Source organism: Apium graveolens, chromosome 6, assembly GCF_009905375.1.
Source record: "Apium graveolens cultivar Ventura chromosome 6, ASM990537v1, whole genome shotgun sequence".
Taxonomy (NCBI): domain Eukaryota; kingdom Viridiplantae; phylum Streptophyta; class Magnoliopsida; order Apiales; family Apiaceae; genus Apium; species Apium graveolens.
Window position 1 is genome coordinate 44,596,412 of NC_133652.1, and position 15,616 is coordinate 44,612,027.

General features: G+C 39.9%; 1 protein-coding gene across 1 annotated transcript; it reads left to right on the plus strand.

Annotated features, from left to right (window-relative positions):
- Nucleotides 1-3,086: 3,086 nt before the first annotated feature.
- Nucleotides 3,087-3,539, plus strand: LOC141664971 (ethylene-responsive transcription factor 12-like). The gene has a single exon (XM_074470929.1). It carries the CDS (start codon nt 3,087-3,089, stop codon nt 3,537-3,539), a length of 453 nt encoding a protein of 150 aa, XP_074327030.1.
- The last annotated feature ends 12,077 nt before the right edge of the window (nt 3,540-15,616 follow it).

A 15,616-nucleotide genomic window follows, 5' to 3' on the forward strand; every position in this document is an offset into this window, starting at 1 on the left:
TTATATTTGAATTTAATTGATTTGGTGTCCAGGTTCATTTTGTAACTTGTGCATTAATTTGTTTAGCAAGCATGGTGGGTATTTTGAATTTGTTTGATTTGGTGTCCAGGTTCATTTTGTAACTGGTGCATTAATTTGTTTAGTAAGCATGGTGGGTGCCTTGTCTTGTGCCTTTTATTCAATTTTATGACTCCTCTTTAATTAGCCTATATAAGGAGCTTGTTGCATACAAGTTTGATACACTAAAAACAAACAAACAAACATTCACATCTTTTCTCTTTTACATGCTTATACAAATCTCTTACATACACTCTTTTTAGTATATATATATTTAGTGAATTTAGTATCTCTTGTACACTTATATGTTACATTATCCGTAGCCAGCATTACTATCTATATAAAGAGTCCAGTTTACTTAAATCGAAAACAACAATCTCGAGCAGTATATTTGTTTCTTTTGGGTGTGGATTGATTGATAATTTCTAGGTGCAAGAAATTATCATTAACGAATATTTTTTTTTGGGTTGTTTTATTCTGGGGACGACGGGGCAAAAGTGATTGTCTCACACTTTTTTGGACATAGCCGCGAAACGTCTTAAAGAAAGCGCGATCCGTGACTCATTCCAGAAAAATCCGGTATATTCGTTCTATTTTGTCAGATTTTAATAATCGAAAAATAATTTCTTTCAAAAATTTGTTTTTTGTTTTTTAAATATTTTTTACAACAGTTTGCTCCATAACATGTTATATGCTTTGGATTCTACTTCGACCGCGCGCTAAGGACAGTACCAAGATCGAGTCTTAAGCAAGTCGGCCTGTTGACTTAACGGACGGAATACATGGGATTATGAGACCTAGGGACGGAATACATGAGATTATGAGACCTAGGCAAGCCTCTACATGTTCTCCCTTTACCCTGGAACGACTGAGAACTGAGTGCTTATTTTCCTGAAGTTGGTAGCGGTCAATTCGCATTTGTGGTCATATCGTAGCACCACCACGAGACCAACAAAATCCACGATTCCCAACAGTCTAGAATACTTTGTTAAGGAAACAACTGATTTTACCCATTCACCAGAGTTAAAATGGTATAGACGAATGTGAGATTTGGTGGTCAGGTGCACGGTCACGGGTTCGATTTCTTACAAAAGCAATACAGATTTAAGCCAGTGACAAGGCCGGTGGGATATTGTGCTAGTTGATTAAAGTACGTGCAAGTTGGTATGGTCCGGACACCCGGTCTAACACAATAAAAAAAAAGTATGGTAAATGACTTGGACAGTGGATGCTTTTTAGCCGGCCTATTCGTTATCTTAAATCAACAGAAAAAGAACGAAGCCTATACAGCATCTATTAGATTATGGTCATAATCTTGATTCAAAAAAAAAAGAAACCGGAGCTGTCAATAATTCTTAACATATTCACTAACGTTTGAACAAGTTATTTACAAGACGAACTCTTTAAACGGAACAAGAATGACATCTCTCTTTCTATTCTACTATTATGGAGTGGAGTGAGTACACAAGACATGTTTTTGGTTGATGCTCTGTAAGACTGTAACTGTAATACATTATACATGTATTGACCGATTAATCTTTGCAGGGGCTGTGATATTGAATTGAAAAAAAACGAATAAGTTAATGAAAGTGCAGAAACCAGAGAATGGGAGTAATAATGTAATGTGCAGTACACACACATAACATATCTACATATCCACTGTCCACATTTGTTACCACGTGGGAACGCCTGACATATACTCCATTACTCCACAGTTCTGCACATTACATGCAAATGTGTGCTTGGAGTTTTGTTACGTACACTCTTATTTCATTTTACCTTTTATTTAGTAACTGTAGCTGTAAAGTAATGCTCCAAACTCTTTTCAGGAATCCAAACACTGCCTTGTAATCAGCTAACAGTACTGCCTGCCTAGCTGATTGCTTTCACAACCATCCATGCCCTGGAGTTGTAGTGTTGTACCAATTTCTTATAGTATCTACTACACTAAAGGACCCAGCCTTGTGCTCAGAATAGTATATATATGCCTAGAAGCTAGCAATGTATGTATCGATATTTGTAGTATCACCAGTGCTGAGGCAGTGGCAGGTTTCTACGTAAGCCCTGCTCCCCAGTCCCCTGCAGCCTGCACCGTCTTAATATTGTACGCACGCAACTCAGAACCCACTACAATCCGTGCCCGCTTTACAAGAACCTCTTTCAAGTTTTACACAACTACTGCACAAACATATTTTTTTTAACCGGGTGTACAGATCAACAAAGACTAAACCTGATAGCACAATATCACGTTATCTTGACCCCGGCCTATTCAAATCCGAGTAAGCACTTAAAAGCGAATTTAAAATATTCGAGACCTTATATTCGCAAATCTCAGTCTCAACCAGCTGAGTTATCCGGATTGGGCTTAGCCAGCCTATTTCAAAGTAGTTTTCCGTTCTAAAAGCATGTATATGATATATTATATATGAATATATGCTGTTAAAATGTTAGATTCCTAAAACATTAATTATATATATAGTAATTTATAAGACCTAATTTAGCAAAGAAAATAAAAAAATTATAAGGCCCTGGTCTCTCTGCATTGATTTATATGTTCATACACTGTACACGCGTAGATCTAGAAACAAACATAAACGTGCACATGCTAATAAAGAATTCCTGTATGTTACTAACAGTAGATCAGTGGCGACCATTATTCACTTAATTAAAGTACGCAGTTTAATTAATATAGTAAACAAATAATCCTACTCAATATCCAAAGTCCCTCCAATCATTTTCACTATGCCTGAAAACTTCAAACAAACTAATACTATATCACACGTTTTTATGTACATTTTCTACATCAATAATTAACCCCTGTGATCAAATCCAACGGCTGAGATCACATAATCTACACAACCCAAGCTCCAGAGAATAATAACTCACACCCTCCAGGCCTGCACTATATTATATAGACGGTCACATTTTTTGTGTAAGCATGAGTATGTGTTCTTGCCGTTCAGTCCAGCCGACGATTACGCGTGACTAAGCAAGCACACTTTAATACTACACTGATACTCTCTAAAACGATGTCATCTAGAGAAGTTCATTACAGAGGAGTTAGAAAGCGTCCATGGGGACGTTACGCCGCTGAAATACGAGACCCGTGGAAAAAAACTAGGGTTTGGTTAGGCACTTTCGACACGCCAGAGGAAGCTGCGTTAGCGTATGACGGAGCCGCCAGGTCACTTAGAGGTCCCAAAGCCAAGACTAATTTTCCGGCACCGGAACTTGGGTTGTCTCTTGATCTTAACCTACAGACATCCGATCACCGGTGGATAATGGGAGATTTTCTTCAAACATCTGTTATCAAGGACCCAGTACAAAACACTAGTGTCTCGGGATGTGTCAACCACCGTGCTGGGGATGTTCACGGTGATGCTCCGGTGGCGGAGAGTTCTGGAACGGCGGCGTATTTAGGAATTGTACGACGGGGGTTGCCTATAGATTTGAATGAGCCTCCACCTACGTGGCTTACATAAGTAGTAGGGTTTCATTGTTGTTGCTTCTCTTTGTAATGCCATTTCGAAATCAGTTAAATTTTAAGATATGTTTATGAGTAATTTGTGGGTGAAGGACAAATTTAGCCTATTTTTACATAAAATTAACAAAAATAACCAATTTTTGAAAAGTTGGCCAACTTTACCCGATGGATACCCAACTGTCAGTGGAGTATCCAATTTATACAAGATACCCAACTTGCAGTGGAGTATCCCATATATGAAATATCCAACTACCAGTGAAGTATCTTATACAAATTGGGATACCTATTCAATCGGCCAAAATTGACCACTTTTTTCAGAATGACTATTTTTATTAAAAAAATTTTAAAAATCGGCTATTTTTGTCATTTTTTCGTAATTTGTACAGTATTCAACTTTTATTACAATCCTGATCCTTAAAAAATCAATATATACTGTGTTTACATAGCATGGTCATAAAATCATCAATTTTATCACCCAATCATCCAATAAATCATTATATATAAAATTTTCTGCCAATTAAATTTTAAAATCTGATTAATCGTTACATATTTTCTTAAAAAAATTATTAAGTTAAATAAATTATAAATTATTATAATCTTTTAAATACATCAAATTAATTCTGATTATTTGATTAATGAGTACAAGATATTTGTACCTATTAATTCCGATGCTTGTCTTTTCCATAATTGCATATACTGATATGACAATATATCACGGTTGACAAAAGATTTTTTTTTAAAAATTGTAATAAATATATAGAGTTATTTTTGTCAAATTTTTGACATTACAACTTATAACATATTAGAAAACATTTAACAAATTAACAATATTGATCGAATTACTTTCTGATTTATTTCTTATATATTGTACAGTTTTACTCCAAGATGAATCCATGTTAATTGAGGTTCATGTGTGCACAAGTGCATGTAGCTTTGGTACTTCTTCCGGAGGGAGTCTGAAAACTAAAAAGTATAAAGTTTATCTTTTTAGTTTTCATGGCAAAAACCAAAGAGATAATGTCGTTTTCATTTACTGTTAAGGAACCTACCTCGAGGGACAGTGTTGTCGATAGCCCTTTAAAAAACTCATCATAAATTAACATGATAACCGTAATATATTATTGCTTATAACAACTACTTTAGCATCTCAAATCGATTAATCCTTAAATGTAATGATTATTTAATTATGAAATAAGCAGCCGGCCAGTGATAACGACCTTTCTACAGCTCTACTATCTCACTCGTATTAGTATTAGATAATAATTAATTGAAAATAATTGGTCCTCCTATACGTCGTAATTTACACTCGAATAGACTATCCTCTATTACAGTCCATTTACGCGTAACGAGTAAAGACGGACCAGTCCGACGAGGTCCCTCATACTTTCTAGAAAGTTATTCAGAGAAAAGGTGTAAAAATATATGTATATTTATATTTGTCGTTGTCGTCAGATAATGCTAATCACAAGTTCACAACTATGTGTCCACGTGTAGTAGTATGCTCCCGCGGTACCGCCTCCCTGCTAATAGTTGTGGCACAGTCAAATGTAAACTATAATCGTCAAATCTCATCATTTTTTTTAATTTCAGAAAGTCAGTACCATAATAGCTTCGAGGTTTCAACATGACGTAGAATGATAGATACATCACTGCATATAAAAAATATCTTATCAGCAGGCAGCTGCTGCCGACAAGCAAGAAATAGTGAGACATAGAAGTTAATAGATATGGTGAAATGAAACACGCAATGTTAAATGCTTGCGTTCGCTGTATACTTTCTATGCAAAGACAGTATTGCAAATTAAACATATACGGGGCAAACGTGCAATACCAAAATCCATAACCCGTCCTTATATTTCATGTACAACACAACTAGCAGGTCAATGAAGTGTTTGATAACTCCGAACTTTTTCCGGACTCCTCCACAAAACGGGGCTCAGCTCAATCTCCAAAAGTAACGGAATGGATGGTGTAACTGTTGGACAGGCACCTACAAAATACATAAGGGGGTTTGGATCCTTCCACACCTTATGGGATAATAAGAAAAAGACTTTGAAGAATATAGATAAAAATGGAATTATTTTAATATGATGTGTGTAAAGTATATGTGTGTGTAAAATAATGTAACCCATTATATTTATCTTGTTGAGAGTATCTTGTTGAGAGTGTTTTCAATTTGGATTTAGGTGTTGGTACCATAAATCATGGCGGTTTCAATGTTTTGGAATCCGGGTGGATCTGGGTAGGCGTAGGTGTATCATGACTCGAATATATAGGAGCAATAATGCCACTAGAAGGAGGGCTCGTTTTTCAGAAAATTTTCATGGAGAAAAATAGTCTGAATCACGTGCTTCAGCAAGAAACAATGGAGCAAATACCTGAGGCTCAGGCCCCGGGAATCAGAGTTGTAAAAAGTATCCAAAAGAAGGCTGGAAAGAAGGCAAAATCGGGGTTACAACCTCAAACATTGCTATTCGATCAAGAAGACGCCATTTCAGTAGAACGACCAACACAGTCAGATCCCATTGAGCGTAAAAAGCGACCGAAAGGCCGCGAAAAAACCCTCGTTGAGGCTTCTACTGGACAAAAAGTCTTATCAAACGATATGCGCTCGCATCTCGACAAAAAACAGAGAGATAAAAGCAAGGGTGATGAGTATATTGCTATGGATGTTCCAGACGAAGAAGATGTGGAGCTCAGATTGCTCGAAAAAGAGCGAAAACTGATCACAGAGAAGATTAGACGCAAAAAAGAGTTAATGCGTAATGCGCCTACACCGTGAATTCTTCGAAGTGTCTGCAGATTGCAGGTCCCTTGAACATAGAGACGAGGAGCATGACTCTACATGATTTCCATTAAAGCAATCTGCATTCTCTGAGTACGAAGAATCGACAGGGTCTCTTTACTCAAAAAGAAAAGAAGAGAGGGCGGATGACGTCGAAATGTCGGAGGAAGACGAAAGTTACATCGGGAGTTCGAAGCGCCGACAAACCTCGAAACTTATGGAACTGGCAGATGACTTATCCCTCATCAAGAACTATATCCGAACGCAAAGCGGAGGAATCGAAGTTCCATCTGAAAGCCCTCTCTCAGTTAAAATTGAAAACGCAAAAATTAACAGAGATTTAAAAGTGCCTCATATTGAGTCTTTTGACGGATCTACAGACCCGTCAGACTTCATCAACTTATTTGATGGCAGGATGGACTTTTTTGGCCATTCGGAAGTGACTCGTTGCCGATTCTTCTCTACCTGTCTGAAGGGTACATTTCTAAATTGGTTCAAAAACCTTCAACCTTGATCAATTGACTCCTGGTCCATTTTAAAAACTAAGTTCAGAACTCTCTTCTCTAGTAACAAATGAGGCGGCAAAATAATAGCATCTTTTATCTCAGTCTATCAGCGCTCCAATGAAACTCTAAGAGCATACCTGACTCGCTTTAGAGCACACATCGCTGAGATCACAGACCTCGCGAACCCTTTAGCTGTTAATTACCTCATTGCAGGCATCGACGAGACTCGATATAGTCAGCTAATTGAGGAGTTGAGAAAGAACCTAAGACGCTGCAATCAGCAATAAAGATTATTGAGCATAGACTAACCCTTCAAGAGGCTGTGGGGAGTATTCAACACTCGCGATCCCCAAAATCCCAATACATTTGAAGTCCTTGACTACCTTGTGATTATGAAATGAAGGATTATAGGACCCGAAGTCAAATCGAGAAACCTCGAGACTCAAGAACCTCTAAATCATCTCCGACCCCTCGAACATATCAGTGTGATAGGGACTTCGTGTCCGACGCATCCCGCTATAAAGATAACAAGACATGGACTTCCAAGCCCAAGGATGCTCATGAGCCCACCAAGCTGAATACAGACAAAGCTACAATTTTAGCAGTCCTTAAAACTGACCCTTCTTACAGGCCTCCATGGCCGATGAATCCTAACAGACCTCCTAGCAACAAATATTGTGAATATCATGAAGACACGGGCCATGAGACAGAGCGTTGTTTTTAGTTGACAAATCTTATCAAAGAGAAAATCCGTGATGGACATTTGGCCCATTATGTGGACAACCTGCGTGATCATAGGTCCCACCATCCAGATTCAGACAGAGTTATCGATGTTATCTTAGGAGGCTACTCAGCTGGAGAATTCTCGAACAATTCGAAGAAACAGTATGCTCGAGACATCTGTAAGGTCGAGACAAAAAGACCAAGGCGAAATCCGACCCCAGTTATCTCATTCTCTAATAGTGACTATACAGATGACATCATCGAGGACCATCAGTATGCCCTCGTCATAACAACGAAGATATGGACAAACGCCGTAAAGAAAATTCTGGTGGATAACGGCATTTCGATGGATATATTAAATTACAGTGCTTACTCCAGAATGGATTTGGGTGATAGGAAGCTGGACACTGCCAAAGGAACCCCTTTGTATGGATTCACGGGGAATGAAGTCAAGCTCGTAGGGGTAATAGACCTCCTAGTCCTCTTTGGGTCTCCTCCATGCCAAGCATGACGTATGGTAAAGTTCCACGTTGTTAACGCCCTCTCAAGCTTCAATGCCATCATCGGCCGAACCACGATCGGTCCTCTCAGAGCGATCACCTCTATAGCACATCTAAAAATGAAGTTTCCAACAGAATTTGGGGTTGGAGAAGTCTGCGGCGATCAAAGGGCTTCGAGACAGTGTTACATTAGCAATTCCATTCCTAAGAAACGCAACACCCAAAATTCTGAAGTCAATCAGGTGGTCGAAGTTGACCCACGAGATCTCATCGAGACCTCCAGGCCAATGAACTACGAGCCCAATGAAGAGCTCGAAGCCGTTGAACTCTATGCGAACTCAAAGGAAAAAACAGTTCAAATTGGAGCAGAACTTCTCCAAGAGATCAAAGCAAATCTAATAGCAACGCTCAAAAGCTTCACAGATATCTTCGCCTGGGATCCTAAAGACATACCTGGGATCCCGGAGGAAACGGCTTTACATAGGCTCAACATATCTCCAGAGGCTCGTCCTGTAAAGCAAAAGAAAAGAGTCTTCTCACTAGAAAAGTAAGAGGCAATCGATGCTGAAATTGATAGACTTCTCGCAGTGAACTTCATCAAAGAGGTTCAATTTCCTAAGTGGATATCTAACGCAGTGCTTGTCAAGAAAAGAAATGGGAAATGACAAATGTGCATAGATTATTCAGATATCAATAGGGCCTGTCCAAAGTATTTCTACCCCTTACCAAATATTGATTAGCTAATCGACTCGACTGCAGAACATGCGATGCTTTCTTTTATGGACGCATTTGCAGGTTACAACCAAATCAAGTTGGCTCCAGAAGACCAAGACAACACGGCCTTCATCAGCTATAAAAGTGTCTTTGGTTGTAAGGTTGTACCCTTTGGTCTCCTCAATGCAGGAGCTACATTCCAAAGAACAATGGACATAATTTTTGCGCCTCAAATTGGTCGCAATATACAGATATACATCGATGATATGATCGTGAAGTCGTCTAATACTGCAGACCATATCAATGACCTCGTTGAGACTTTCACAAGGGTCAGAGATCACCAGATGCGCCTAAATCCATCCAAATGCTCCTTCGGGATTCAAGGAGGCAAATTTCTTGGATACCTCCTGACAAGACGAGGCATCGAGGCTGACCCATCCCAGATAAAGATAATCCAGGAAATACAATCGCCCAGGCCGCTAAAAGATCTCCAAGGCCTCACAGGCTCAATTGCTGCATTACGTCGCTTTATTCCACAGTCCTCTAAGCGTTTCTTACCAATGTTAGAAGTTATCAAAAAGGCCTCGAAGTCCAATAAGTTCACCTGGGATGCAGAATGCCAAAATAGCTTCCAGGATATCAAAGACTTCTTAGCCTCGCCTCCAATCCTGACGAAGGCCTTGTCATGTGAACCTCTCAAGATCTACCTATCAGCCTCGGACTCCACGGTTGCCTCAGTCTTAATAAAAGAAAGAGCCTTGGAACAACGACCAGTGTATTACATCAGTCACATGCTGAAAGATGCTGAAACTCGTTATTCCAAGATAGAGAAACTAATATTTGCTCTTGTCATCTCGAGTAGAAAACTTCGGCATAATTTTCAAGGATGGCTGATCAGTGTTGTCACTAACCAGCCCCTTCGAAAGATATTAAATAGACCCGATATGTCAGGTCGCCTCGCAGCATGGACAGTTGAACTAAGTCAATTTAACCTCAAGTTTACCCCTGGAACGACGATGAGTTCACAAGCCCTGTCAGACTTTGTCGTTGAATGCAACTTCGCAGAGCCAGAACAAGGTGAAGTCCACCTGGAGCATGACAAAAACCCAGGGTGCCTATTCACAGATGGCTCATTATTGTCCAACTCAGAGGGAGCATGTGTCATTCTCATTAGCCCCGAGAATTTTAAGATCCAACAGGCAGTCAAGTTCCACTTCAACATCACAAACAACGAAGCAGAATATGAAGGCCTCATAGCCGGCCTACAGATGGCCCGACACCTCGGAGTTCAAGACATTCAGATCTTCAGTGATTTTTAGGTGGTTTTCAAGCAACTTTTAGGAGAATACAAAACAATCAACGAAAGAATGATTGCCAAAAACCTGTTACAATCTTTCTCCTCGTGGACCCTAAACTACATCGATAGATTAGAAAACCAATGGGTAGACGCTCTATCAAAGCTCGTGAAACCAAATTCAAATCCATCCTCGGAGCCCATCTACACGAATCCTCGCGATGTCTTCAATATCGGAGATACCTTAGCACGTCAATTGCGTCTTATCCCCACAAGATTGGCGAACTCCAATTATCCAGTACATTCGAGGTGAGCTGCCAGAAATGAGCAAAAATGACAAACAAAAGATAGCTTATAAAGCAAGAAATTATTGCCTCGGGAATGATCAGCTGTATCAGAGATCACTAACGGAACCGCTACTCAAGTGTGTCATAAAAGAGGAAGCAAAACTAGCTATGACAGAAATTTACACAGGAATTTGTGGAGAGCACTTAGCGGGAAAAAACCTCGCCCTGAAGATCATGAGGTATGGATTCTATTGGCCAACTATGAGAAAGAATTGTGAAGATTTTACCAAAAAGTGTAAACCATGCCAGTTACACAGCTCAATGAGTCATAAACCTCCAACTGCCCTCTCTTCGATAACCTCACCATGCCCCTTTTTTATGTGGGGAATTGACCTCGTGGGTCCACTCCCTCGGAGCATAGGTCAGAAAAAGTTTATCATCGTGGCTATCGACTACCACACGAAGTGGGTCGAAGCCAAAACACTAGATCATATCAGAGAGGTTGATGTGATAAAATTCTTCATGGAAAATATCGTCTTCAAGTTCGGAATACCTCGTGTGGTAGTAACAGACAATGGCACATAGTTTGTTGGAAATACATCGAGGAAACTTTCAATCAACTCACAATACAACACGTCAAAGCCTCGGTGGCATACCTACAGTGCAATGGTCAGGTGGAGATAACAAACAAAATCATTCTCCAAGGTTTAAAGAAAAGATTAGTTGAAGCCGACAGGGTTTGGGTTGACGAGCTTCCAAACATATTTTGGAGTTACAGGACAACTCCACGGGCATCCACGGGCCAAACTCCATTCAGAATGGCGTATGGTTCAGAAGCAGTACTCTCAATCGAAGTAAGCATAAACTCCCAAGACTACAAAATTTCAACCCAGAATGCTCAGCAATCGGACTTCGAGTTAACACAGGCCTCGTGGAAGAACTTTGAGACTTTGCCCACCTCAAGATCGCTAAATACCAGGAAAAAACAGCTAAGTACTTCAACTCAAAAGTCAAACCCAAAGCCTTCGAGCTAAACGACCTCGTCCTTTGAGAAGTCGTAGTTTTCATGCCAATAAAGGTCTCCAAATTCTCCCCTCCTTGGGAAGGCCCCTGCAAGGTCATCAATATAGTATGACCAGGAACTTATCTCCTCGCCTACCTCGATGGCACTCCAATTCCTAACACTTGGAACGCAACTCACCTCAAGAAGTACTACCATGAAAGTCAGAAAACCCACAAGATGGCTTCAACAAAAAAACTCCACTCCAAAATTAAGTTATTTTTAAATTATCCACTCCTACCTCGAGAGCTCGTTGCTATGTGAGCATCCGAGGACATGTGTACTCAAGGACAAAGTTGTGACATTTTCCTACTTAAAAAAAATCACGTGTCTCCGCTATTCTAAATTACTTCAACTCCACATGCAGCAAAAATACAAACTCAGTCTCAAGTAAAAAAGAAAAAAAGAAAGAACAAAAACTTTGGCCAAATCCAAAAAGAAATCTACGGTTCACAAAAAGTCCATTTAAAAAAAGAAGAAAGAAGAAAAAAAACTTCGGTCACAACAACAAGACAATCAAAAAGAAAAAAACATAGAAATATGAAGAAAAAAACCCACATCGATACTCCAAAAGATCTCGTGACCAAAACACACTGAGTCATCAAGGTTCCGTAAACCCCGACATCTCGACGCCAGGCCAAGAAATCATCCCATATTAGTTCAAAGTTGCGCCTATCTACAAAAACTTAAAATCCAAGGTGCAATTAAGCAGGAAATAAAATAAAGCAAGACAACGAAATTATAGAACATAATTTGTAGCTTAAAATCGCCAGATAGCGTTAAAAATCCCTACAGAATTATAAAACAACGTCGGGTACCTACTATCAAAATAAAAAACCAAGTACGAGAAACAAAAACCATAAAGTCTCAAGATTACAAACTTCCTCTGGGCATACCCAGGCATAAAACAAAGTTCAATAAACTTAAAGTTACTCTTTCGAAAGGTAGCATCTGGAATATTCGCCGAGGCCTCCACAGCAGCGCGGATTCATCTCTGCTCTTCCTTAAGGTAATCCTCCCAGCGGTCTGCAGCAACGTCGACACCCCGAGCCTCTAGGAGCTTCCAACACTCCGTATAACCCTCCTCAAACAGTTGCAGCGACTCCTCCTCAAGCGTCGCCAAGGACCCCTTACAGTTTCCAAGCTCTTTATTCACTCCATCATAAACAGTCACAACCTTATGCATTTCTTAGCCATGATCAACCTTCAGAGTAGCTATCTTACCTTCCAACTCGATAATGGTCAAAACCTGATTCTTCACGGTAAGGGACAAGGCACTGCACTCCCCACCAAGGCTAGCATTTTCCGTCAGCAGGCTCGAAATCTTCAATGATGCAGTCTCCTGAGAGCGGGTAGGCTCTGATAGCTGCACATCTAGTGACTCCTTCGCAATCTTCAGGGCACTAACCTCTCCTCGAAGCCTCTCCACCTCGGATGCCTCCATAACAGGTTCAGAATCTTTCATATTATTGAGCTCAACCAAAAGCTGCCAACCAAGAGCAAGATAAGAGAAGTAAAAAAAGAAGAAAAAAGAAGAAGAAGAAGAAGAAAAGATGAAAAAATAAAGAAAGGGGCAGAAACAAACAACGACACTTCTCCATTCACAAAGGTTGACAGATTGGCCAAAAATAAATAAAGTACAAACATATATATATAACAAAAAGAGAAAAGTTAAAATACCTTCTCAGCATACGCCCTACATACATCGAGGCCTCTAGAACTTGGAACCTTGGAAACCACAACAACTCTTTCTTCGACAGCTTCCCCCAGGGGAAACTTTCCCTTGTCAACCCTCACACGATCAGGTGCCTCAAAACTTCCACCAATACCAATTCACTTGTTCAAACTCAAATCCTCCGATGCTTTGTCGCTATCATCAATAATGACGCATTTCCCAGAATCTCTATGCTTCTTGTGATGACGAGAGCGAGATGAACCATGCTCTCGATGTCTCTTCTTATCTTTGACACATGCCCCATCCTTAGTCTCCTTTCCTAGATCACTTACAACTGGAGCAGCCTCAACAACATCACCACCGACAGAGACACCAGCTAACTCAGCCCCAACAGCTTCCACAGGCGCAGAAGCCTCACCAACAGCTCGTTTCTTTGCAAGCAACCTCTTGATACTTTCCGATGACATCCTTGACTGAGAATTCAACAAAAGCCGAAGCTTTGGCCCGAAAACTGCAAATAATATCAAAAATTACAATAAGCACGACAAAGAACAAGCAAATGAAATCAAAGACAATAAAGAGATAAAAGAGGACTCTTTAAAAAGTTACAAAGCTTAACCAAAAAAATCCTTACGGCTGTGATTACACAAAAACCGAACATCTGAGAAACTAGAAGCTTTATATTGGGATGCATCCCCACAAAACTTCACCAACTCAACAGCAGTCAAAGACCGCGTATCACTCAACACCTTCAAAAGCTCGGAAAACAGCCGATGCCACGTAGCCACATCGGAAAGTTCGTGACCCGCATACCAGGCCCACCTCGAATGCCATCCTAAATTTGAAGTAGGCGTAGTAACAAGTTTAACACACCCAGGCTTCGCATCAAAGTAAACCTGTGCCCCTGTGGATTTTAAATGATAAAGGGAGAAGAATAAATCAAGACTTGGCTCTATACCAAGTTCACTACATCGGGTAATAACGCCGTTTATCTGCAACACCAGGTTAGGTGATATCTGTCCCACCCCACAGTTCAGTGTCCTCAAAACGTGCAAGAAAAATGGATGCATTGGTAATATGAAGCCATAAACAAACCATAAATCCGGGATAGCTTGTAGACCGACTCGAGGTGGGTCCCACATTTGATCGTCAGCCTCAGGAGGGTACACAAGATATCCATCAGGAAAAGAGCAATAACCAGACAACACACCAAGATTCAAAGTAGTTTTATGATAAATGCTACGAGCGTTATAGGGTTTCTGAGACCTAAAGAACTACTCACGATTCTCAGACACAATCAATCCCACATCAGATTCAAAAAGAATAGCAGTCTCGCCGGTACCTTCTGCCTTCACACTACTACCAGCCATTTCATCTCCCCATAATTCATCTTCATTAAAACTTAACCCAAAAGGCGAGAAATTTCCAGAACTCGACAAAAGAGTTAGAGCCGGTTTAAGGGGAGTTAACCCATCAAATGTATCTTCCGATCCTTCGGAAGAACTATCACTACCACTAACGACAAACGTAGAACTACGACTCATACTGACACAAACCAAATATGAACAAGATAAAAGTGATGACAAGGGAAAAAGGGAATACCTATACACAAGAGTCTCTACAATTAAGCCCTCTCTGCAAGACGATCCCAAAAGTTTCGGCTGTATTCAAAAGCAACAAGAAACAAGTTAAAACAAAAGAAGAACAGTTATTTAAAAGAAAAGAAGGGGGAAAAAGTTAAAAGGTTTTATAAACCTTTTGATTCCCAAGAAAACAAACTGCTGATATGATTACAAATTCAAAAAAAAAATTCTATAAACAATAACAAAAGAGAAGAATGCAAAAAAGCAGCAAAAAGAAGACCAATAAAAAAACAGAGGAAGGAAAGAAAAGCCCAATCCAAAATCTAAAGATTTAACATTTTTTTAAAGGGGGGACAATTATAGGGGCTCAGGCCCAACAAGGAGGCCCAGGCCCAATAAGAGAGAATAGGCCCATCAAGGACCCTATAAATAGAGAAGGACTCACACCAATAAGGGGGCTCTTTAGGATCTAGAGTAGGAATTAGATATAGGAGCAACAAATATCTTATCAGCAGGAGCTTCTGGCGACAAGCAAGAAATAGTGAGACATAAAAGTTAATAGATATGGTGAAATGAAACACGCAATGTTAAATGCTTACGTTCGCTGTATACTTTCTATGCAAAGACAATATTGCAAATTAAACATATACGGGGAAAACGTGCAATACCAACATCCATAACCCGTCATTATTTTCATGTACGACACAACTATCAGGTCAATGAAGTGTTTGATAACTCTGAACTTTTTCCGGACTCCTCCACAAAACAAGGCTCAGCTCAATCTCCAAAAGTAACGGAATGGATGGTGTAGCTGTTGGAATGGCACCTACAAAATACCAAAGGGGGTTTGGATCCCTCAACACCTTACGTGATAATAAGATTTTTTATATTTCACCTCCCTTAATAAATAGTGTGACCTATGAGTTTCAACTATCCTTGGAGTTACTA